Source organism: Plectropomus leopardus, chromosome 14 (assembly GCF_008729295.1).
Source record: "Plectropomus leopardus isolate mb chromosome 14, YSFRI_Pleo_2.0, whole genome shotgun sequence".
In the NCBI taxonomy this organism is placed as follows: domain Eukaryota; kingdom Metazoa; phylum Chordata; class Actinopteri; order Perciformes; family Serranidae; genus Plectropomus; species Plectropomus leopardus.
The window spans coordinates 4,293,522-4,317,977 of NC_056476.1; the positions used below are offsets into that span (position 1 = coordinate 4,293,522).

Sequence of the window (24,456 nt, forward strand, 5' to 3'; positions counted from 1 at the left end):
ACCCCTTGTAATCACCTTGATCAAAATGTATCACAGAGACTCTGATGTTTCCATAAACGGTATCTTCAGAGTAGAAAAGTGGCTGAAGTGAATCATCCAAACCAGAGAAGCAGCAGGGGGACAGATGCGGAGATTTTTATTCATCTGTGTGTCAGTTTGCTCTTTTCTCTTTGTTTAAAATTTGCCAGAGTTTTATATGACCATAAATTGTGTTGGTGGAGACAGAGTGTACTTGCAGGCCCCTTTGGCCTCATGTTGTTTTGGTTTTGTTCCCTCTCTTTTAATTATTAACTCTGAGCGGGTGGAGGATGCAGGGGAATCACGGAGATAGACCGGGATCTATCCACTATACTATTGTTATTTTTAATCGTTTTTTACATGACAAGCTTCTAATGGAAAATTAACGTGCAGCAGTTTATTCTCGGGGTTTTAAAAACAAATTTCAATGAAGTTTCTGACCCTCATCCTGTGCGCAGCGCCGCTGGGCAGCTCTCCAAAAAGGCGTGGCTAGTGACGTCTCCAAATCGGCCAAACCTTAGACCTAAAAGCACTTGGAGGAGTGGAGGGGGGATGAAGGGAAATATTAATGACACGATAGGAATGGAGAAGCACTCGGAGGAATAACGCGAGGGAATAAGCGCCGAGTCCCCCGTGATGCCCGTTTATAGTTTCACTTTTGCGCGTCGCGGCTCTTGTTTTTCTGCCTTCACTGACTGTTTGCAGCTGCAACAGCAGCGGCAACGGAGGCGCTGAAACCCGTCAAAAGTCTAAAAACAGCACCAGATATTGTCCTCTGATCACCTGCTGGACCGAGTGGCAGGTATTTGACATTTAAGAATATGTTTTTATTTACAACTTTTCCGCCAAGAGAAGCAGAGAGTTTTTACCGCGGTGCATGTAAGAGAAAAAGTGAGCGGTGGTCTCCAGTCTGACAGGTGCAGCTCTGCTCTGTTCCTGAGAGTAAAGTGTTTTATTTTGTTTATTTACAATCAGCTGCTGCTAACGTGATTTTGTCAGAAACCTTAACGTGGTGTTTTGCAGCTTTGGTAGTTTAATTATTTTGGTTAATGATTTAAGTTAACTGTCAGCATGTCTTACTTAGTGTTAATGTGCTGTAAACTGGCAAAAGTTTAAATGTGTAGAAAGCTAGGCATGTATTGGTTTCTCATAAAAGCCCAGTTGCATAATTCCCAGGAATATTAGTGGATATAGTTATAAAATAATTTTTTAAACTATAAAACTATGCAATTTTTATAGCAGTTTACTCCAGAGCTAATAGAGAAACATAATAATGTATAGTAATATGATACTGTGAGCTTGAATGATTAAAAACACACCATAAACTTCTTCAAAGGCTCTATTAGAGACAAAAGAATTGATAATTGAAAGATAAATCTCGTCAAATTTCATGTATCGAGCCTTCATTCCTACCAAACAGTCATCCACAGCAGATGGAGTAGTCACAGAATTGTGTCAAAATCTCCATATTTATGAACACGTCTCTTCAATGTTGCCTTAAAAGTCAATTTTTGTCTACATTGCATTGATTAATTGTGTTTAAAAATGGGTGTCCATGGGTAGAGAGACAATAGACATAGACTGACTGACTGTCCCTCCCTCCTTTCAGTGTTGCCGCATCTTTCTTAGTTCCTCAGAGAAGGAAAAGCGGAGACCTGCAAGCCCTAAAGTTGAGTCCAGACAACGCTGGTTGTCCACCTGCAAAATATTTACATTTCAGTTTATGTTGCACTCTTGATAAATTGGAACAGTTACTGCATGTAACGCAAAGATTGAGACAATCCAGCGATGTAAAGGCTGATATTTGTGCCCAATTTCGATATCAATAGTCTGCAAAGTGTCCAGTTTTTTTTTGTCAGATTTTTTTACTTGCAAAGGATAGAAAATCGTTTTTACACACAAAAAGAGCTCACATGTACACAGATGTGTGAAAATTAGACAAAAAGTTTGATTGTAATAATTTCTGTAAGAATTGGTTGTAACCAATATATGCCAAAATACATCATTTTTCCATCCTATCTCATATCTCTGTGCAACTTAATGTGGATGACTGTTTCAAGATTTCCCTGCCTCTGCACTGTTGCACTGCAGCCAGTTTTCAGTCATATCTTTCTCTGCAGCTAATCCAAGATATGAAATATTTTTCAGACCACAAAACAGCAGGCATAATTCAATCCAATCAGATCTGACAGTTCAGTTTTCCTCACTGGAAATCTAGTTAATATTTCCATCAGATTCCTGCAGGGAGTGAACATCTCTGCAGAACCGTAAAAGTGACTTAAAATGTGTTTTTACGTTTCTACATAAACTTCCTGCGGGTTGTCATATGCTCCTTTACAGTTTATTAGAAAACTACAGTTGTTTTCTGTAAGGGGCATTTTCTAATCTTTTGACGCCATTGGTGAATATTTTATCACATCAACAAAACTGACTCTATCTGCTCCTGTTCTTCAGGATCTGGAAACCAGTGAGGATGTAACCTATCAGCCTCCCCTCCACAACCTTGAGACTGCTCTTGGTGTAATTATAATCTAACTGTTGCTGTAAATATCAGATTCCTTCTCCACTCACAAATAACTGAGCTATGGGGGAGTGGAAAGTGTGTGTGTATGTGGAGGGGAGGATGGAGGGAAGTCCTGCCGTTACCAGAAATAAAAAATCTGACTTAAAGCACATCCCCTTCCGCTCATGGGGTTTTGCCCACATGGAAAAGCATTCCACCGGCCGGCGCCAAAAAACTTGCCAAGGTCACGCTGATCAACAATTCCTGATATCGCCCCCACTCCAACTATAAGTCGTCAATCGCCCAAGATACCCGAGTACAGAGTGTAACTAAAACACGGTGCTGCGCGTTTGTTTCCTGACCCTCATTGGGTGTTTCCAGGTAGGACAGAGGAGGGTGTCATGCCTCAGTGGTAGAGCAGTCACTGTGAACCAATCAGTGTGAAATCACAAAGTGGTATGTTTGATCTCTGGAGTGTATTCATCCAGTTTGTGCTGCAGCAGTTTACTGCAGACTTGAAAATCCTGAAAAGTTCTCAGACCTCTGAAAAGAAAACGGATATAATTTGAACCACTTTACATTTGATAGAAGATAACTGAAAAGTTGCACATAAGGCTGTGTTGGTCAAATTTTACTTGGTGAAATAGTGGGACGGATTAATGCTTACAGCTGATTCATGCTGTTATCGTAAAGGACTGTATTAGTAGTTTTGCATGCATATCCTTGGGATGGTTAATGTGCTCCAGTATAGAGCAGAAAGTAACTGATGGCAACTATTTTGATACTAAGTTAGTAATTTTAGTAATTTTTCATATAAATGCAAACATTTTCTTATTCCTGCTTCTCATGTGCACTGTAAAAACAGTTTCTTACATTTAAGTAAATATTTTTTTAAACTTAACATCTTTCAAATATTTTTTATTTTAGTTTAATGAACATGTTGGTATTTAAGTTAGGAAATACAGGGAATACATTCAGTGTGTTTTCTAAGCCCATATGTCTTTCAGTGAGAAGCAAATTAATATAAACAAATCCATGATTGTATTATAGAAACTTTATAAGATGCCTTTGGCCATCTCTAAAATAATGCTTAAATCAGGAGTGTTACATTAATTTTAGTTTGTAGGCCAGACCGGTAAAACTGGGGTTTCCCACTGTCATTTATTTATGGTGGCTCGCCACGATGAAAACGTCTGTCGCTACAAACAGATTTCCTATTTTTGGAGCTGGACCGTTCATTAGAAGCACTATTGGGATATATACACCATTCGGTTAGTTATAGTACCTCAGCCGCAGGGCAGAGATGTAGCAGTAAAACGTCATGCACATTGAAAGTGTTCAAAGTGTGTCATGGCATTCATTCTGGGTCTGAAAGTTTGCATTCACTTACATATTAGGTGTATGAAGCCACTCAGTGGGCCAGATTGAACCCTTTTGCAGGCCGGTTTTGGCCTACGGGATGTATCATTGACATTCTTGATTTAATAGAAACATTGCTTACCCTGCTGTGTCTATAAATTGACCCAACATGCTATTTTGAATGGATATTTAGATAATATCACCGTTGCATAGCTGTTGGCTGGTTTGCTGCTGATTGTTGGATGGACTTTGGAGCTCACATGAACTTTTAAAATATGATTCCAGATTTGTTTTCTTTTTTTGTCATTGGTGGATGGCTTTGTTTAATGTTTGTTTTTTGATTATTGTATATTAAGGGTTAGTATAGCTGCCGTAAGTGTTTGAGGTCAAGCCTAGAGTTTTTTTTTAAAGTGACAGTGCAGGTGTATGTTTTATGTGTAAACCTGTGTGTGTGTGTGTGTGTGTGTGTGTGTGTGTGTGTGTGTGCTATGTTTGGTTTGTGGGTGGACACCCAGTTAGCTTTTACACCCAGCAGTGAATTGAGCCTAGACACGGTTCTACATTAACATAGTGTCTCATACACCCACATTAATGGACAGGTGATTCAGTTTGCGATTTAACCAAATCTTATGGATGAATTACTTTTTAAACTAAATCTTGCCTTTGGTCAAACTTACTTTGTACCTTGTGCATGAATGTGTTTTAGCCTTTAGCAAGTACCAATAATTCAGCATTTGTTTTGGTGAGAAAATGAATATGATATATATTTTTCTTAAAATGCATGTACTTATGTAGGGCTGGGCAATATAAAGATTTTATATTGTATTGAGATATAAGACTATATATCGTCTTAGTTACTGGATATTGTTATGTGGTGATATGGAAAAGATTGTGTTTTTTCCCGATTTTAAAGGGTGCTTTACAGTGAAGTGATGTACCTTTTTAAATTTATGATACAGTTCTACTTTAATACTTGTCTTTACCCACTTAGTCATTATGTCTACATTAGTAATTATTACTGATCAAAACTGGAATTGCTTTAATATTTTTCCATGCACCAATTGTCAATGCTACAATATTGTCACATTAAAGAGGGAGTTTGGTGGGAAAAAATTGTAATGTTTGATTCTGTCTCCCAGCTCTAGCATTAATGAAGTGCTTTTGAGGAGATTAAAAAAATATCAATATGTATATTGTGTTTTGAGCTTTAGCCTAAAAATATTGCAATATAATTTTCAGCCCATATCGCCCAGCCCTACACTCAAGTTCATAGTACTGTATGTTGGCACCATTGTATGTTTGATTCACATGGATAGATGAAGAAATATAAAGTTTTATTGATTTCTGTTGAAACAGTCGTCATATGCAAGCAGGCCTCAGCTCTCAGGGTAAAGGTCAAAGGTGTCTTGCTCAGTCTCACTTTGGCAGTTTGCAGAATTTGGCTGCTGTCTGTTTGTGAATTAATGCAACACAGAGGTGACACATGAGATGTTTTCACTTTGGTTCAGTGCTGTGGACGTCTCTCTTCTCATTTTTACAACAGCGCACTTTCTCCCCTGACTTTTATACGTCCATCCTGCTGTCACAAAGCTCTCTGAAGGACAATCACTATTGTAGTCAAATCGCAGTAAAAATGTGTAAAATTTTCACTCTCGCTCAATGCTGGGTTTTTAAGGCTGTAATGATCTATCAGTCAATTTAAATGCCTTTCTTTATTAAATTTGAGCCTAGCCCTATACGAGAAATCAACAGTAAAAAAATAACAGAATTGTTAATCCCATTCTTTATTGCTTGTCAGTGTGTAAGCACAAAATACACTCTGAGCTATTCTGATATCTGCAAATTATTTCTTTAATTTTTTTATTAGTTAACCTATGTTGTATAGGGGTGCAACTAACAGTTATTTATCAGCTTAGTTAGCGATTTATTTAGGTCTATAGGTAACATTTAAGTACCAAAAATACAAAAAAAGTCAATAAAATTTCTCATAGTCCAAGGGAATTCATATCTAAGTGCTCATTTTATCTCTCCAAATCCCAAATATATTCATATGCCATGGTAATGCATGACAAAGAAAGGCATAAAAAACTAACATATTAGAAACTAGAATTACTAGAAACTTGGCACAACAAATGTAATTTTATCTTAAATCTGTGATATTTTACCTTTCAAGATAAGTAAGAAGCTCAAAAAATTCTCAAAAGTGATGAAATGACTTCTTAATATATGGTGTCTTTTTTGGAGTACAGTACTACAGTAGACAGGACAGATGTGTCAGCAGCAGTGACAGGTACAATTACTCCAAATTGTGACACTTTAATCAGTCTGTCGATTCTGCTGAAGCCTCTCACTGTCCGGCTCCTCCCGCTCCCATGTAATCTGTCCACCTCTTCAATTCAACACAGCGCCTCTCCTCCAGCAGCTCCTTGTTGGCTTTGTGAGGCTGAGAAAAAGGAAGAGTTGAGGCTCGCTAATGGTTTTGCTGGGGGTCTTTGTGTTTCGGTATGTGCTGCTGGCTGGAAGCCTTGTTCTGAGGGGAGGAGGGCTTCACACTCCTTTATACACAAGAAATAAACAGGTTTTTAATATACTGCCTGCAAACCGTACTCTCTGGAGAAATTGTATTTTCATTCATGTTTCTGTCTTGTTTCATGAAACTCACTTGTGATATTTCTTGTAGATGACTGCTTTGTTAAATCGTAATAGCACTGTATGCCCTCTGGAACTTTTCACGTGGATGTGCTGATTTTTTTTTTAGATATTTGTGTTGGTGAAGACAGACAGACTTTGACCTTATCTTCTATCATCCAGAGGTGGCAGACCGGTGCTATTTGTTGTCAGACACATTATCAACATTTTTTTTTTCATGTGATCTCATTATAATGAGATAAAACATATTAGTTCAGCCTGAACTGGGTCTTGAATGGGCTTTCTCTCTTTCACTGGACTCTGCAGGGAGTTCCAGGTTTTTCATTATTGTTGTTCATTGATGAATCACAATGGAGAACCAGTTTATTCCAACATATTTGGACGAGATGTGGAAATCCATGTACTAAAACACATTTTCTGTTGTAAATAACTGATAAACAAACATCAATCTAACATACATTTATTGCTAAGACCTCCAGTTATGCTCTTGCCCAGAACAATATACCAGTAAACATGTACAATAGATCTCTGATTTTCTGCAAGGGCTGCAAGGGATTGAGTCTGACCACCAGACCCGCCAAGCTCAGACCAGGTCTTTATCTCCATGACTTAAATCAGGTTGGGTTCTCACCAAATTACCAGGTTTTTTTTTTGGTTTTTTTGTTTTGCTTTTTAGTTTAGTTTTTCCTGTAACTTGCAGTTCTCCTGCGTAAATGGCATTGGGTGAGTTGCATTGGACAGAATCAAGAGGGAGAAAGAGAGAAAGAGTAGGTCTGCAACTGTGACTGTGCATTCACACCAAATGTGCTAAAAAATTTGTGTTGTGTTACTTGCACATATATGGTCGCTTGTTTTATTTTGGAGCATTTTGAAACTTGTGAGAATTTCGCCCACAGCAGCTGTGGTTGTGCTTGTCTTTCATTGACTTTGTATGTTTTTGAGTCGTGCCCGGTGTGAACGCACAGTGAGAGGGAATGTGACGGAACAAGGGAGCAGCAGAGTACCCCGGGAATGAGTCCTAGAAACCGGAAATGATTTAGCATGTTTACATCACCAGTTCCCTCGTCTTAACGTCAGTTGTTTTGGGTTTTTTTTTCTTTTTTTTTTATAGTTTTTTATTTACAATAGGTTTTTTGGTTCGATGCCTGAAATAAGCTCTTTGGATAACACAAGCTTGAGAGACTTTTCACGTTTTATTCTACAACATAAAATACATCAGTAAATACCCCACTCATCAACACTGAAACTTTTAATTTATCATAAAAAGGGCGGTTGGTGGCTCTTTGGATAGAGCAGGTGCACCATAAGACAGTGTCCCTGCCACAACGGTCGCTAGTAGTAGTGAAATTAGTCTATAGCACATCATCACACTCCAATTCAGACATATGTAGCTGCTGCAAACATTAAGATCCCGATGTTCAAGGCCTAAGATCTTTTGCTGTTAAAAAATATAGTTAAAAACAACCAAGATCTAAAAAGTGACCGTGACATGTTTTGAAACATTGAGGAAATAGTTGTCTGAATTTTTTTTAATGGCTAGCTATCTGACTGACATTTGGCACTTATGAAAAAATCTGGTGACATGTAAACTGGCAACTGTCAATGAACACACAAATGGTTACAGAGGTTAGCCTTTAGGACACTTGGTGTCCTAAAGGCTTTTGATTTTGCAACCACTAATGTTGTTTTTTTTTTTTTTTTTTTTTTTTCAAATTGAGCAGTTGCTATAGCTCCGATGTCTGTGTTTGTTTTCCTTGGTATGTTAGTTGAAAGACCATAATATGTGAAAGAATAAGTATAATAAAAGACAGAGTTGCATTAAGACAGTGTCCTTTGACCCTTGCCTGGCTGGTGGTTTGCCATGGAAGGTTGCCATAACACCAGTCTGTCCAAAGCTCAAACTTCGAATAGACGTTCTGACAAAACAGTTTTTGTACACAGTCGGTGGGTAAAGCCTAACTGTTGAGGCATGCAGCCTGCCTAAGTAAGTGAGTTGTTAAATCTTTTTCAACATGCTTGTAGCTGAACTGTAGCTGTTGAAATGTAAAACTGAGGGTTTTTATATGCAGCACATTAATCACAGACCAAATTAAAATGTAATTAAATCAAGTAAATATAAGATGTTAGTGTTTAATTCTGGCAAGTCTGATATGATTCAGATGTAAAATGTCAAACTGTAGTTTGTTAGTTTTACTAGAATTATTTCTGTTATTGTGCATGTTGTTATTCTCCAGCAGTTTAATTCTCTGTTTAATTGCTTGTTTCATAAAGCTTGACCTGGATGTGTTTAGCTTTTTAAGTTCAGTTTTCATGGGCACAATAATATTTTCATTTAGCATATCAGTGAATTTAACTGATGCATTACCCATGACCACTCAACCAATGTACCGGCAGAATAATCAGTGTGAAGCAAAATAATCCTGTATGATTGTGGTGTCAAGGACAAGCTAAGTTAACAGTCTCCAGGCCAATCAATAGCTGGGAATTTTGCTTCTTTCGTGGTGGTTCTGACAAGGTTTTAAATATGTATTCACATTACAGTTACTGGAGGACTGGAGGAGTATTGAACTGGAGTTGTCATTGACAGAAGCCCGATTAGATTTTTTTAGCCCCTTAGTGGTAAAAAAAACAACTGTGTCTTGCTGCTGCTTTACAAACTTAAGGGGGTTCAGGAGTTTTAGTTTTCTTTTTCTTTTCTTGTTTTTTTTACCTGGAGAGGGGTTAAAATTCTGTTTCCCTCTAGGGCTGGGTATTGTCAAGAGCCTCACAATTCAATTCAATTTTGATTCTTTGGTTCATGATTCGATTCAATTTCGATTCGATTTGATATTGATCCACTTGCTACGATATCGATTCCGTTATGTGTTGATGTCAGAAATACCCAGATAATTCATTAGAACACCTTCTGATATCTACAACAGAAATAATCGATTTCAGGATTTTATGAATCGATATTGAATTGCCAAAAAACATATTGCAGTGCATTGATGAATCGATTTTTTTACCCAGCCCTAATCCCCTCCCTAAATTTAGATGTTTATGAATTCTGTGATTTTCCTCAGGAGAAGGTTGAGGAATTTTGGTTGATCCATTGATCTGGTGAGAGCTGATCAGATCAGTAGATGAGAGGAGCTGCTGCAAAGAGAGTAAACGCAGACTTTTAGTTCCAGATATCCAGTCGTCCTAATGAACTGTCCAGCCCCCCAAAAAACATCTAATCCTGGTAGTTTTGATTGTGATGGCCCACTACAGATAAATGAATGTGTGGGAAACCCCGCCTTAGTTAGCTGATTTTCATGGTAGTTCGTAGGTGGTCAGTCTCAGTCCATTCTCAGTGGATGTCTTCCAGACTTATTTCTGATTGTAAAAAGTGTGAGTGTGATCTGATCTGATATTAGCTGCATCCACGGACGTAATTTTAGGGGGGGGCGCAGGGGACATGTCCCCTGCACTTTTTCAAAGCGCCGTTTTTTGTCCACTGCAGTTTTTACCGTCCAAAAACAGTGTTACACTATATTAAACTTTCATTTACACTAATGTTTAATTTATGTCCATGTGCTATCTATGTTGTGAATCAATCAAAATTTCGTCCATGGCTGAATCCCAGTCATAGACTGTATAAATAATTAACACAGCTACCATGATGTCACCCATAGCTTAGTGAACTCCTGTTTTGTAGCCTGTGGCATTACAGCCATCACATCATGTTTTTTTTTGGAGCCAGAAGTGACCATATTTGGGTGAGAGGTCTGTGCGGTGGAGGAGCAAGGTGTGGATCTAAATGAGAAGCCAAAAACACTATCTACATAGAGCCTGTCACTAATGCAGTCCGTCCTTAATTATGTATAACTTTAAGCCTCTATAAAATGTAAAGGGGGGAGTAAAATAAAAATTCACTCCCTGTACAGTTGTCATGAAGGAGGGAAATTAGCTATAGAGACCAAAACTAGTCTGTAAACCTGTTTATTTCTGTTGTAAAATCTGCGTTTCTAATATGAGGGTCGATGGGGATTCAGTGGTTGTTCAAAGAACTACAGTTTTTGGCACTTTCGTGTTGACTTCAATTTTCACCCCCCGAGGTTGCCGCTTGATCCCAATTCAGTGGTTAACTTGCACCTTGAACTTGAACCATACAGCCTCACAGAGACCAAAACTAATGATGTGTTCAATTGCTCAGAAGTTTCTAAGCCACAAGGATTTGCTCTCAGAATGAAAACTGATGATTTCCACGAAGCCTGAGTTGACAGTACAAGCTGTGATGTTTACCATCAACACATGATGGACAACTGGCAAATAGTGTACTAAGCTAATTGCAAATATACTGTATCTATTTAAGTCTATCTGTAATTCTTTGAGATTAACTTGGTTATGCACACAGTGTGACTATGTGACTAGCACACAATCACTTTTAAGACTCTGCAAGAGAATATAGCTTGTGTCCTCCAAAGTAATGTAAAGGAGTCTGTAAGGCTGCGTGTCTATGATGGATTCGAGGGAGCGCTTTAACATAGGACTGGTCGCTTATTATGACATTTCCAATCTAGAAAAGACAATTTAAGATCCATCCCCTCAGTTAGGGTCTAATATAATTATGACCTTATTCAGAGGGAACAGGGAAGGGTGCATTGTTTTGCTTGAGAGGCCACTTTGACCTGGCATGGGTGATTCACATGTTGACTGTTGATGTGATTGACCTTGCGACTGTTTGACGTGATGTTCTGTCCACTCTGCTGTCACCTCAAAGCTAAGCTGTAGAATAACAAAATCTGGGCTTTCAACCTCTCTGTCATTATTTCTCAGCCCAGATTTTAGCTGTGCAATGTCGGTAGGCTTCTCAGAATCTCACAAGGAAGTGGTGGTTATCAGCAATCAGTAGTTGCGCTTAACATCTATCTTTTGGTTATGTAATATGTATTTATCTTGATTGTCACATCTGCTCAGTTTAGAATGGACTTCTTAATTTGTTTTTTCTCCACAAGGTTCATCACAACACGATACATAGATTCTCTGGACAACAATATGATATAAGCAGATATCACAAAGTCTGCCATGATACAATTTAGATTTGATTCAGTCTGTTACAAAAGAAGCTGCCACCTTTTTGTGTTTTGCTTTTGGCCATAAGAGATAAAAATATACAGAAATAATGCCAATAATTGCAACTGATTATGTGCAGTTAAGTCTGCTTTAAAATGACTTCACTGACACATCAAACAGCACATGGGATAAGTTAATCTTCGGGACTGTTTTCACTTTAACCCAAATTATGATCTTTTTACTAAAACTCAGTGTTAGCTGGCTTAAAGCAATAACGGCAAACTTCTTCCAACAGTCACAAAACATGGATTAACAACAAGATCCTTTAACAAAAGGATTGGGCTGATGCGATGTTGTCTCTTAAGACCAGTAGGAGGCCTAGCTGGTACCCCAGAGATCCCAGCTGTGTGTTTGGACTTTGTGGTGTCAGAGATTACCTATGCACAGTTTCTGGCTGCTGTGTTGTAGATCCTTGCACTCATTAACCAGAGGATGGCTTCTCCGGCACATTTGGTTGCAGTTTTTATCCAACTGTACGAGGTGATCACCTTGCACTTTTATAATCTGTCTCTGGAATAGGGATCTTCCTAATAGCTAATTTCCCTGACATTTAAGTAGAAGTTGAAAACTTAGACTATTTGTTAAGTCTAAAAGTAAGAAAACACTCAAAAAAACAGTCAAGATTGAGCACAAATTAATCTGTAAGGTTAAACATTGTCTGAAAATTATGTTTTAGCAGCCATTTGTAATCATTCATCACGTTTTTCACTAACCAAATACATGTTTTAAATGCCACTGAAGTGTGTGGCATTTTGCATTATGAACATTGCATAAATGTAACAGCTTGCTTTCTGACATCACTGCTTGTTACGGTGCTGCTGGCTGCAACATTATTGTCCCTACAGCCACACTGCATGGCCCCGAAAAAAGGTGTCTGCTATCGGCAAGAAGTCATGCTCCACTTTAATGTATTTTCTTTAACAGTTCTCTTGTTGATCAGCTAACAGATTTATTGTACTAGGAGATATGTTTTAAAATGTCAAATCAGTGCGCAGTGGGAGCTGCTGAGTTGCCTGTGTTTGTGATGTTGCCTTGTTTTATTTCAATTTTGATTTAAAGTTTTAACTGTCACACCATGTTTCTCCCCCTCTGCCACAGGTTTTATCCACATTGAAACATGCATTAGAAGGTCCAGCTGCATCATCATATTCATCATCGCTGCAAATTTCTATATTACATTCCCCCTGCCATGGCCTCCTCTCCTGGGTTGGATGCTAACACGTTACCACTGCTTCAGCTACAGGAGGTGGACTCCAGCAAATCCTCAGAGAGGCCAAGCTCTCCTGGTCTCCTGCCCGCCGTGTACAGCCCTCCTCTGGGCATGGACAGCCACGCCATCTGCATCCCCTCTCCGTATAAGAACAGTAGCCACGAGTACAACCACAGCCATGGACCTCTGACCCTCTATAGCCCATCTGTGCTTAGCTATGCTAGGCCGTCCATCACTGACAGCCCGTCATCTCTGTGCCCACCTCTTAGCCCATCAGCTTTCTGGCCCTCCCACAGCCACCCCAACATGCCCTCACTGACTCTGCGCTGCCCTCAGCCTCTCATCTACAATGAACCCAGCCCACATGCACCATGGCTGGAGCCCAAAACCAACAGCATCAACACCAGCAGGTAGGTTCACAGACACTGACCCACAGAAGGAGATAGTTTAGAGTGTTTGCTGACTGCCAGTTGGTGAATTTGAGAGGTAAATGGTCATAAATTGAAAATATTCTGCTGTAGTTGTCTGTCTTTAAGTGGACATCTGGAAGCTTTGTCCCACAACTGTTATAAAACAAGTTTTGCGGCAAAAAAACATGGCCTTATATTTGGATTGGAGTACTTAGAACTGTGCAGTCCAATTTAACTATATGACACATGGCATACATTCTCAAAACTAATCCTGCTGATGTGTGCTTTTGGACTGTGATTGGTTCATTGCAAGATTTCCCGAAACAGCTTTTAATATATTGAACTGAACTGAGCATTTTTTGTCTGTGGAACCAAGACCAGACCAAGTCTGGCTGAAAACAGGAGTTCTGACATACAGGAGTGAGCATTTTACTTTTATTATAGGTTACTGATCTTAGGAGACTAGAAGAACTAACCTACATGCTGTTCACTAATTCATATCATGTTGTGTTGACGCTAGAAAAGAAAAATGAATAAAATACACAGCAGGTGTAACTTCACTATGCATTATTATATACACCCATTATGCTACAATTATAAACACCGTAGGGTTTTCAGATGCAATTTTCAGTACACTTCGGTTGTGGAGACATTCTCAGCAGAAGATTACCTGTTGGAAGACCAGTGATGGCTGAATGACAGGCTAAATTCCAAATGTCAAGTTGTCCCTTTTCACAGAGTCCGTGTTTCCTCCTGCAGCTCCATCATCAGCAGTAACAAGCTGCTGGGGAAGAGATCAGGAGAAGGAGAGGAAGGCGTCAACTCCTCCTTGTGTTCATCCGCAGCAGGCAAAGCTGACATGCACTTCTGCGCTGTGTGCCACGACTACGCCTCGGGTTACCACTACGGTGTGTGGTCCTGTGAGGGCTGCAAGGCTTTCTTCAAGAGGAGTATCCAAGGTATCAGCTCTTTCTTTCTGTTTGTTTATTCACTGTTTATTTCTTCTTCTCTTCTATTAAAGTAATTTTGCAGTATGCATTTGCTTTTCTTCTTAGGACATAATGACTACATTTGCCCTGCCACAAATCAATGCACTATCGACAAGAACCGACGTAAAAGCTGCCAGGCCTGCCGCCTACGTAAATGCTACGAAGTGGGCATGATGAAGTGCGGTAGGTGCCTACTTGATTTTAAAGTAATTGGGATTCTTGGCATTTTCTCACCTCACAACTCCACAAAAAGTTTAAGCTCTATATGCTCTATATGACGATATGGTTAACAGCTTAAGCCGAAAAATGTGTTCAACTGGCAAGTTTGCTGTTTCACGAGCTCTCTAACTTTTTTAGTTTAATAAATAAACAAAATAACAGGTCATCGATAACCTCACAGGTCGTGTGATGGTCTGTTTCTCTTGCTGCCTTCACGCTCCAGGTGTAAGGCGTGAACGCTGCAGTTATCGAGGGGCCCGACACCGCCGCGGTAGACTCCAGCATCGGGTGCCCACAGGCAGGGGTTTGGTGAGGGTGGGGCTGGGTTCACAGGCCCAGAGGCATCTCCACCTGGAGGCTCCTCTCGCCCCCCTCGCCCCTCTCCCTCAGGCCAACCACGCACACAATCTGGTCATGAGCCCAGAGGAGTTCATCTCCCGCATCATGGAGGCGGAGCCTCCAGATATCTACCTCATGGAGGACCTGCAGAAGCCCTTCACCGAGGCCAGCATGATGATGTCCCTCACCAACCTGGCAGACAAGGAACTGGTTCTCATGATCAGCTGGGCTAAAAAGATCCCCGGTAAGATCCAAACTGTCAAGTTCAGTCTTGGTGTTTATCCTCAGTGCAGAGGAGAGCCTCTTCCAGCCTTTTAAAATAAGAATATTTTCACTTTTTAAATGTTATTTAGTTTACTATACACTAATTTATCTGTGGCAGCCTTACACAACATCAGCATTTGGCACCACATATTATTTTTTTTTATTTTTGGAGCTTGACTGTTAATGCTGGAGTGCTATGGGGTTATATATATACCGTTCAGTTATTTAGAGTGTTATTCAGAGACAGAGCGTATCTTGGCACAGACGGAGCAGCAGAATGCCAGACTGGATTTTGGATATTGTAAGTGTTGCCTTTTCCTGGTTTTAAATGCTACTTTACAGTAAAGTGATACAATTTTCTGAACTTACCAGACTGTTCTAGCTGTTCTATTATTAGACTTTACCCACCTCGTCATTATATCCACATTACTAATGATTATTCATCAAAAATCTCATTGTAACACTGCAACATTGTCACAATATCTGTAACAAGTTATTTGGTCAAAAATATCGTTGTGATATGTTTTCTCCATATCGCCAAGCCCTAGTTTCAACATGAATTTCAGCTTAAGCTTTTTATTATTTTATTTCACATTTTAATTGTTTCTGCTTGACAAAACATTTGGCCCTTCTTTGTCTCCATGCGGAAACCACTATTCAATGAAAACCTGGAAATACATGACACTATCAGTCTACATCTTTGTTTAAAAACTCCCCATTTCCTGCTCGTTCCTCTTGCATGGTCTTTATTTAGTTTCATTATGGACTTGGACTTAACTAAGGAACTTTTAATTAAAGACTAGTTTACATGTCAGACTGCAGACTTTCTCTGTGTGTCTTTGCTGAGCTGTGTCAAGGTAAAGGTCAGGGTAAACATTAGGGCAGTGTGTTCACTGGTTATGACTCTGGGTCAGTGGAGGCAGCTGGCTTTGTCACGTTAAAGTTGGTCAGGCTTAGTGAACACCAGGAAACAAAACTGAGGGTTATGAAGGTAAAAACAAAGCCGAGGCAACAGTAAACACAACCTCCACCCATTATACATGTCAGTGTGTCAGATGTTGTGCGTGAAAGCTGAATAAACAAACACATGAGATAATGACTGCATGGATTGACTAATCATAGAATATAATCATAACCTTTTCCGTCTAAATGTGTTGCCTTTTTTTCTTTTCTGGACTGATCCTGGTTCATTTTCCTCACCGTCCCATCCCTTTTTATAAGTTTTACTCTCCTTTTTCTCTCCTCTCAGCTAGTGTTCAGCCCAGCAGGTAACTCCCCCAGAGAGGTGTTAATATGAGGGGATCACAAAGACTCCCAGTTTTTTGAATAGACCGTATTCCCTGATTTTTTTTTCCTTTACTCAGACTGAAGTGAAAATGAATGTGCATTGTCTGCTTGATGAAAGATCCCAGAAAGCACAGACAGGTGAGCAAGGCACTGTCAAGCTAAATATATGGTTGCTGCTAAGTGATGTCGTTGTTGTAGAGTTAGATGCTGTGAGCTTTTTGAGATTAGGGTATTTTCGTTTGTGTCTAAAACTCATAAAAGCTTAGTTGCGTGGCTCCTTTAAACGCATGATTGACTGGTTGTTGTTTCTGCAAACACTTTTTATACATTTTTTACATTTTATATCCTTTTTTATACAAAGTTGAGAAGACTGGATTTGATCTTTGCGCATTTAGTGCAACTTGCAGCCAGTGGTGCCAAAACTGCACAGATTTTTTTTTAGCTGCCTTTATATTTAATTAAGGTTTTAAGTTTCTCTCACTCTCAATACAAGCCCGCCACCCACCTTGAGCCGGGTTCTGTTTGACGTTCCTCCCTGTGAAGAGGAACTTTATCCTCCCCAACTTCTCCTAGTGCTTGCAATAGAGGGGATTTTGGGGTAATTGTAAATGAAAGTAAAGTGTTTAGTGGTAGACCTGCGCTATATAAAAAGCGTCATGAGATAACATTTATGATTTGGTGCTTTATAGAAAAAAGTTTCTTGACATAAAAAGGTTTTTGTGATGGTTTTGGGGGAAAGTATAGATACGTGATTTATATGTTAATTCTTGTAAAAAGGTAAAAAGTGGCTGGTACACTGCAGGGCTCCAGTTATCACTTATTTAATGTGCTGAAGTGACGTTTCAAGCACTAAGCTCTTTATGAATTACTAATTACTATTTTTTGCTTCAGCACCTGCTCCAGGTTTAGATTGGGTGTGAATGAATACTTAAGCTTATGTGCGTTAATTCTTGGTCTAAATACAGCCTGTTTGTTTTCTCTGTGTTCTGTGTCTTTAGGCTTTGTCGAGCTGAGTCTAGCTGACCAGATCCACCTGCTGAAGTGCTGCTGGCTGGATATCCTGATGTTGGGCCTGATGTGGAGGTCGGTGGATCATCCTGGAAAACTCATTTTCTCTCCAGACTTCAAACTCACCAGGTGAGCGGTCCAATACGCAGATAGCATTTGTGTGACTGCTCTCAGTGTTTTCATGAAGTTGTTCCTGGGACAGCGTGCAGGTTTATTATATTGTGTAATGTCTTTGTGAGACAGGCACTTTTGTCTGCTACTCCCACATGCTAAAGCTTGTTAGCTTTGTCTTGCAGAGTGTTTTCTCATGTTCCTGCACAGAATGTGTCCGATTAAATGAGTCCTTGATTTGCAAATTATGTGCTGTACCTGCAAAATAGCTTTGCTTGACTTCTCAGTTGAAGTCTTATCATTATTTATGCTAATTGAGTATTTAATCTCAAATTATGTCGTGAAAATATAAAAATACTCTTTGCCTCAGTGAGTTGCCTCGCTGTGATGGGACAGGTAGACCAGCAAACTACACTAACATTACTAGCTGACTACAAGGGTTGAAGTTAGCTCTGCTCTTTTTTACAATAGTATTATTCCGTGTGCTATTGAAGGTTTAATATAAGAAGTAATTTAGCATTTCAAAGAGCATTATCTCTAAAAGTAGGAATGTTTTGATAAACCATCTGCAAGAAGTATGAAATTTATTGAAAGCAGCGGAGCGCAGAGTAAGCCAAAGTTAAATCGATCTACAGAATAAATGTTGTCACTGTTGTAATTAATTCATATCAGATAGTGAAACCTTAGAAGAGCAAAATAAGTAGGTCCGTTATACATTTTTACAAGTTCTTAAGTACCGTTTTTTAACCCATCGTGTTCACTGACAAAACAGAGTTGTTCCCTACTCATATGAAGTCAGGAAAAATCACTCACCAAACGACACCTGCCAACTGTATCATTGTTGCTGATGCGGTTGTCAAATGCTATTTATGGTGCTTGGAGCGCAGAAAGCAAAGGGCCATCTAGTTCTTTAAAATATAGAGAGAAGGCAGACATCTCTACGGCCGATATCTCCAACACTTAGCTTCTCACACTAAAACAATATAGAATGATAAATTGCATTATGGGTAAAAGGAAAAACATATAGTGTTGACTTTTGGTTAACTGTCCCTTTAAATAAATTATTTTAATATATCTATCAAACATGACTGTTTTGGAAAGCAGAAATATATGTCTGTCTCTGATAATAATCTGTCTTATACAAAGGCCTGGATCTTCTTTCTTTGAGATGTATTAAAGGCTGCAGCCTCTATGAGATTTTGTGGTGCTTAAACTTCTCTTCTAAATGTGAGACTGTGTGCAGCTGCCGTGTTTTCCATAACAGTGATGGTGGTTACAGTGCAATCTTCCCACATTGTTACACTCTGATGCATTGACATCACACAATAAACAGGGAGTTCACTCAGACCTTGAAACACGAAAGATATCAGCAGTGCTTGTTGCAGATATATCTCTGATTCTTCTGAGCTGTCAACTCTTTTCTTGCCAAAAATCTTTTATCGCTCCTTGTTCCCTTCCACGGTGACCTTCAACTTTGGCCAGAGAAGGGTTGGCAGTTTCTGGCACTTGAGTTCACCCTTTGTATTCAGTGCAAACATGCTGTAATTAGGCTGCCACTTTACCAGCGGTTTGGATTTCCTTATGAGTCACAGGAAACCTAATCCTGTAATTTGTCAGCAGTTAATAAAACATTAAATCGGTTTGTTCTTTCTGGTGTTCAAAGTGCAGGATGACAAGAAGTCATTCTCGGATTATTGGCTATAACTGTTGTAGAAAGGTGTGCATACAAGCACGCATGACTGTATCAAACATACAAACACAGCTGGCATGCTTTCTTTGTGTGCGGTTGCTTTTTTGTCATGGTGACATGTTTTATAAAAAGATAAATATAATTTCTTTTGTTTGCAGTTATTCTGTAGATTTCCTATTATCAACAAATCCAACAAAATGACCAGAACCAGCAATGTGTTTGTCCATCTTTCTGAGTTCTCATGTGTCTTTCAGCCCTAAGCCCACTGGTTCCTACTGGAGGTAATACTAGTACTACTACTGAACTGAAGAGAAGCAATATTAACCTGTAAAATGACTAACCAGTCAAAAATCTTCTCTGCAGTTAACCGATTAACACGTTGATGTGTTTTTTTCATATTATTTGGACAACAATATAATTCTACAAGACATATCGATCTTTGAATACAAACACAATACTTGTTAGTAGATGCATCCATTGCTGTTTTTTGTCTTTTTACAGATTTGTTGAAATAACAAAAATATGGAATAATGCAGTCTTATAGTGATGGGAAAAAGGAGAAAGCATAGTGAAATACTTTCTATGGGAAGTCTCTCTTCCTCGGATGGTTGGATGATTTTAGTGTTTGACCTTTCTTCTCTCACTACCACAGAAACTATCACTCTAGGCTTAGGTTAACCTTGATGTGTTCTCATAACACAGCCTTATTTCTCTCTGTTGACTGGTCCATTTCAGCCTGTGGTAGCCCTTTCTCCTTGGACAGCTCAGGGAAACATCCTGGATGCTAATCCGTCCTCTTACCCATGTCCACAGCTTTGTCCCAAAGAGTAGTGTGGAAGTCAAGAGTGCACACTCCACTGCAAAATCTGTGGGCCAAAATGTTCCAAAAAGTACACTGCACAGAACAGTGACTAGCAAAGAAAACAAAAAAAAAAACACGACTGCTCAAACTGAAGCTATCTCAGTCGACTGAGGGGTCATAGTGATTCAAATCTTTAACTAGCTAGGGGCAGCCTTAAAAATACAGTAAACTGTACATCCCAGAACAAGAAAAAACAATCAGACCTTATAAAACAAAATTCATGAAAAAGACAAAAACAAACAACAACTGAGAGATAAAGCTAAGAGTAAGCCTCTTACTGCACATATTATTAAACTGAGACAAGTCACTACAGGAGCAGCAACTTCAAAAACGTCTTGGCAAAGGTCCAATTCATTTTGAATACTGGGGTAATCTTCATTGGAAATAAATGTCCTAAAATGTCCTAATTTCATCTGTATTTGTCATTGTCTCAATGTGCTGTCTAGCAGTGTCAAAACAGAAGTAAATCTCACCTTAATTTGATTGGCTGTCCGGCCCAAATGTGACCTTACTCAGATTACCTTTAGATCTTTAAAAGGCTTTTTTTCCTCATCGAAATACCGAAATACTTCGTTGTCTTTAATCATACCTTTGCACTCTTCTACTTTTTTCTATTTCTTCCAAAATTTCACAATCTCTCTCTTCTCTGCAGCTGCTTTTGTAATCCCTCTTTTATCACCTCCTTCACTATGCCTTTACTTTTATCGTTTTACTCTCACCCGTCTCTCTTCATTTTTACGTCAGTTTCTTTGTCTTGTTTTTCTTCCACATCTCCATTCTTGTTTGTAATTTTGTCAACTTTTAATAAGCTTTACAGACAATTTTTTTTAAGTTACATTGTTGCAGAATCATAAATTCTGTCTTCTGTTCTGGTTTTCTTTCTTTGCTAGTGCCTTTCTCTTCCCTCCCTGTGTTCTTGCTTTGACTTTGTCTTTTTCTGCTTTCTCTATTTCACCCTCTCTCTCACTGTGTCTCTGTAGGGAGGAGGGACAGTGTGTGGAGGGCATCATGGAGATTTTCGACATGCTGCTGGCAGCCACCTCTCGGTTTCGTGAGCTGAAGCTTCAGAGGGAGGAGTACGTCTGTCTGAAGGCAATGATCCTCCTCAACTACAGTGAGTTTTGCTGAAGCGGACAAACCGCAGTGTTTTTTGACAGATGAGTTAGTTTGCAGCGAGCAGCAAATCCTGCTCTGTCCTCTCCAATCGCTACATCAGAACGTGTTTTTGGTTTTTACATAACTCAGATGATGTGTCCCTTTGCTCGGTGTGGTTACTGACTGTAATCTGGAACTAAGTGGGTCAATGACACCTGTTACATATCTGTCCCTCTTGACTAAACAAATCCAAAAGCCAGACTGTATATCACTATTTAGTTTAAATTGTTCTCCTTTCGTGAAAGTTTGATAGTCAGAATGATGCCTTCATATAAACATACTTAAAAATCCTGAGACATAAGTCACTTTAATGGCTGCAGTATAGATTTTTGCACATTTTTTTCTGTTAGAATCACCAATCAGAAATACTTTATTGATCCGTGGTGGAAAATTTTGGTTGGCTTCAGTTGCTCGGATGCCAGCATAGAGAATTAAAGCAAGTAGAAATAAGTACCAGCACAAGTATGTAAAAATATAAAATACAGTAATAGTAAACAGTAAGCACTAGTATGTATGTAAATATTTGAAAATAAAATTATGTGTAATATCAATTGTGTAAATGGTGTACAAATATAAATGTAAAGAAATACACTAAAAGACACTTTACCCTCATATGTAAATATTTAAATTATATGGGTTGTAAAAAATATAAAACTGATCCTTATGCAATGTGATGTATAAAACTAGTATGTAGTTGCAGAAAACACTATTTAAGTTGGTGCAAAGTTCAACCATAGGATAAAAAATGTGCGGCAGGTACGTCCACAATATGATCATTTATAAAAACATAACAATTTTACTTATGACTCCTGAACTTATAGGCAAAGAAGCCAAAAAAGAAATTGTATCTAGTTGTCATAGATTTTGTAGCAAGACACTGAAAAAAGTCGTACTTCTTTTTGAAAGTCAATGTCCCGGGTCAAAAGCAGCAAATCATCAAATCTGAATGCAGTATTGAGTCTTCTTTTTCAATCTGAATTCTGAAGGAATTTCCTATTAAATCTAAATAGGTTTCCAGATTTGTTATAAATAATTAAAACTTAAAGTTGTCAAATAACATTTTGTTTGTCTAGAGGGCAGAAACAAAACATTTAAGAGTGGTAGCCTAATCACCATTCACCACCTGCAGCTACAACCCAAAAGTTAGATGCACAGCATAATATATAAAATGTTGATTAAATATGCAAATAAAAATTTGAAATTGCCACCTGGAGCCTATTTATTTCCTCAAGTTATTTTTCAGGTGCATTTTGCTCCAGATACTGAAAGTTCAGAATACTGAGCTCATTATCTTAAAATCTTAAAGTATACTACTTCTACTACAATTTTCTCTAGGAAACTCTGAGATAGTTGTTTCATGAGTGACCAAATCATCCTTTTGTTTGTTTTGTCTGTTTTTGTTGTTTTGGCTATATCTGCTGGTTTGAAACAAACATTATTCCATATTTTTTACAGTTTCGCATCAGAAAAGCTGTATGAAAAGAGAAAAGTTGGACACTGAGTTTGCCTCGGGTAGTTTTTGCGCCTTAGTCAAATAAAAGCTGATGTGCTAAATAGCATATGGAAGCACTTTCTCTTAAACAGCAACAGTGTTGATCACAATGTTTTTTTCATACAAATATGATTTAAAAAATGTATGCACTATTTACACTATCATACTTGAAGGAATTTATCACAGATGTACTTTTTGGGCGCTTTCAAGTATTCTTGTATTTCATTCGGTTAAAGAGTAGTTTATTATTAATCAACTTCACATTAAAATCCACTCAACAAAGTGTCGTGTTCGGGGTCACGTTGCACTCGTCGTTGGATGTAGTTTCATTACGTGAAGGCGATCCTCCCACAGAAGTTAGATTGGCAAAACTTTCGGCTTGTTTGAAGAAGATTTCGGATGAAATGACCTGTGAAGATGGACTTTATTGCCACCCTGCTTTTGTTGTTTAACCTTTCACGTGTTCCCGAGCGGTCACATTGTCCTCTCCCAGCACCACCAATAATCACTGCGCCGGTTTCATCGAGGTGACCGACCTCTCTGCGTGTCCTCGCTGAGTTTAACAAAGTTCCTCCCTAACAGACGTACACGGGGTCCGTGCCAAACTCTGTTCTCTCTGTTGACTCTGCTCCACTGCAGAAAAAGAACAAATTGTGAAAGAAGTGAAATCGAGTCTGAAAAGTCAAAAGAGAAAAGGGAGGAATTTTAGGATTTATGTATTTGGACAGATGGAAGGCTGTGGCTCAATGGCTCAGTCTGTCCTCTGTCCTGGTGGGTGGACAGCTTCTCCTCTGGTCTTTAGTTTTTCTTCTGAAGAGTGATTTAATTACGGGTCTTTGGTGAGCTAGATGGCCAGATGTTTACAAGCGTTTGTTCCCGTTACATGAAAGAATCACAGCTTTTACGCGTGTTTTTGGTTGTGTAAACGTCACAGCTTGGATGGAAACGTGGATTGGGTTCTGGTGCCGCATATAATGTTTTGGTTTTCGTCTTAAGACATGCACAGCGTCCACAGCTAGACAGGAAAACGTCAGCAGACACAATTGAAGTTAATGGTTACTGTTAAGCGCTGTCATCTTGACCCCGAGTATTTAAAATACTGTTTATCATCCAGTATCATCGATGTTTAGCCAAAGAAGGTAGCTCTCAGACGAACCTGTGGACTCTTCTACCCGTCGATCCTCTAAACAGTTAAAGTCAAAGGCATAGCTAATCGTAGTGTTTTGAAGATGAATAAAATCAGCCCAGTATTAACCCTTTAAAACCTGGACATCAGTTTTCTTGTGGTATGTTTGGAAGCAATCATTTACAACTTGGCAAGAAATGTCCAACAAATTGCAAAAAATTAGTAAAAGCTGACAAGAAAATGATTTTCTTTACTTTACCTTTTTGTTTTGATAATTATCAGGTAATTTTCTTGTAAACTTAACTAATATCTTGCCAATATTTTGGTTATTTCTTGTAAAATTACTCATTGCCCTCTTCTCATGTTCTTGTGGAATTAGGCCACTTTGTTCATTTTTCAAGGGGCTTAATAGAAATAAAAACTGTCTCTTTTTACGTAAATTTGAGTTCAAACTGAAAGTTGTCATAGATGCCATAGTTTTTGAAATTTCTTATCTGAGTCACAGACTGAGGAGCGAATCTTTGAGATTAAGACAGGACATGTCCCTCCCTAACTAGCAGTGAGGCGAAAGACAACGTGCAGCGTTGGGTTGGAGTCAGGCGTTCATCATCCTCTCTGGCGGTGCCAAAAAGCCGACCAGAAGATTGGGTTGCAGGTCAGAGTTGAGG

At 38.9% G+C, this 24,456-nt stretch overlaps 1 protein-coding gene across 1 annotated transcript in view; it reads left to right on the forward strand.

The window, feature by feature from the left end:
- Positions 1–587: 587 nt before the first annotated feature.
- Positions 588–24,456, forward strand: part of esr2b (estrogen receptor 2b) — a 28,736-nt gene continuing 4,867 nt past the window's right edge. The window contains exons 1-7 of the mRNA XM_042501201.1: positions 588–820; positions 12,725–13,246; positions 14,006–14,205; positions 14,302–14,418; positions 14,678–15,037; positions 17,343–17,481; positions 20,996–21,129. Of these exons, the coding sequence (XP_042357135.1) occupies positions 12,816–13,246; positions 14,006–14,205; positions 14,302–14,418; positions 14,678–15,037; positions 17,343–17,481; positions 20,996–21,129 (1,381 nt within the window). The 5' untranslated portion in view covers positions 588–820; positions 12,725–12,815. The remainder of the gene's footprint in view (positions 821–12,724; positions 13,247–14,005; positions 14,206–14,301; positions 14,419–14,677; positions 15,038–17,342; positions 17,482–20,995; positions 21,130–24,456) is intronic.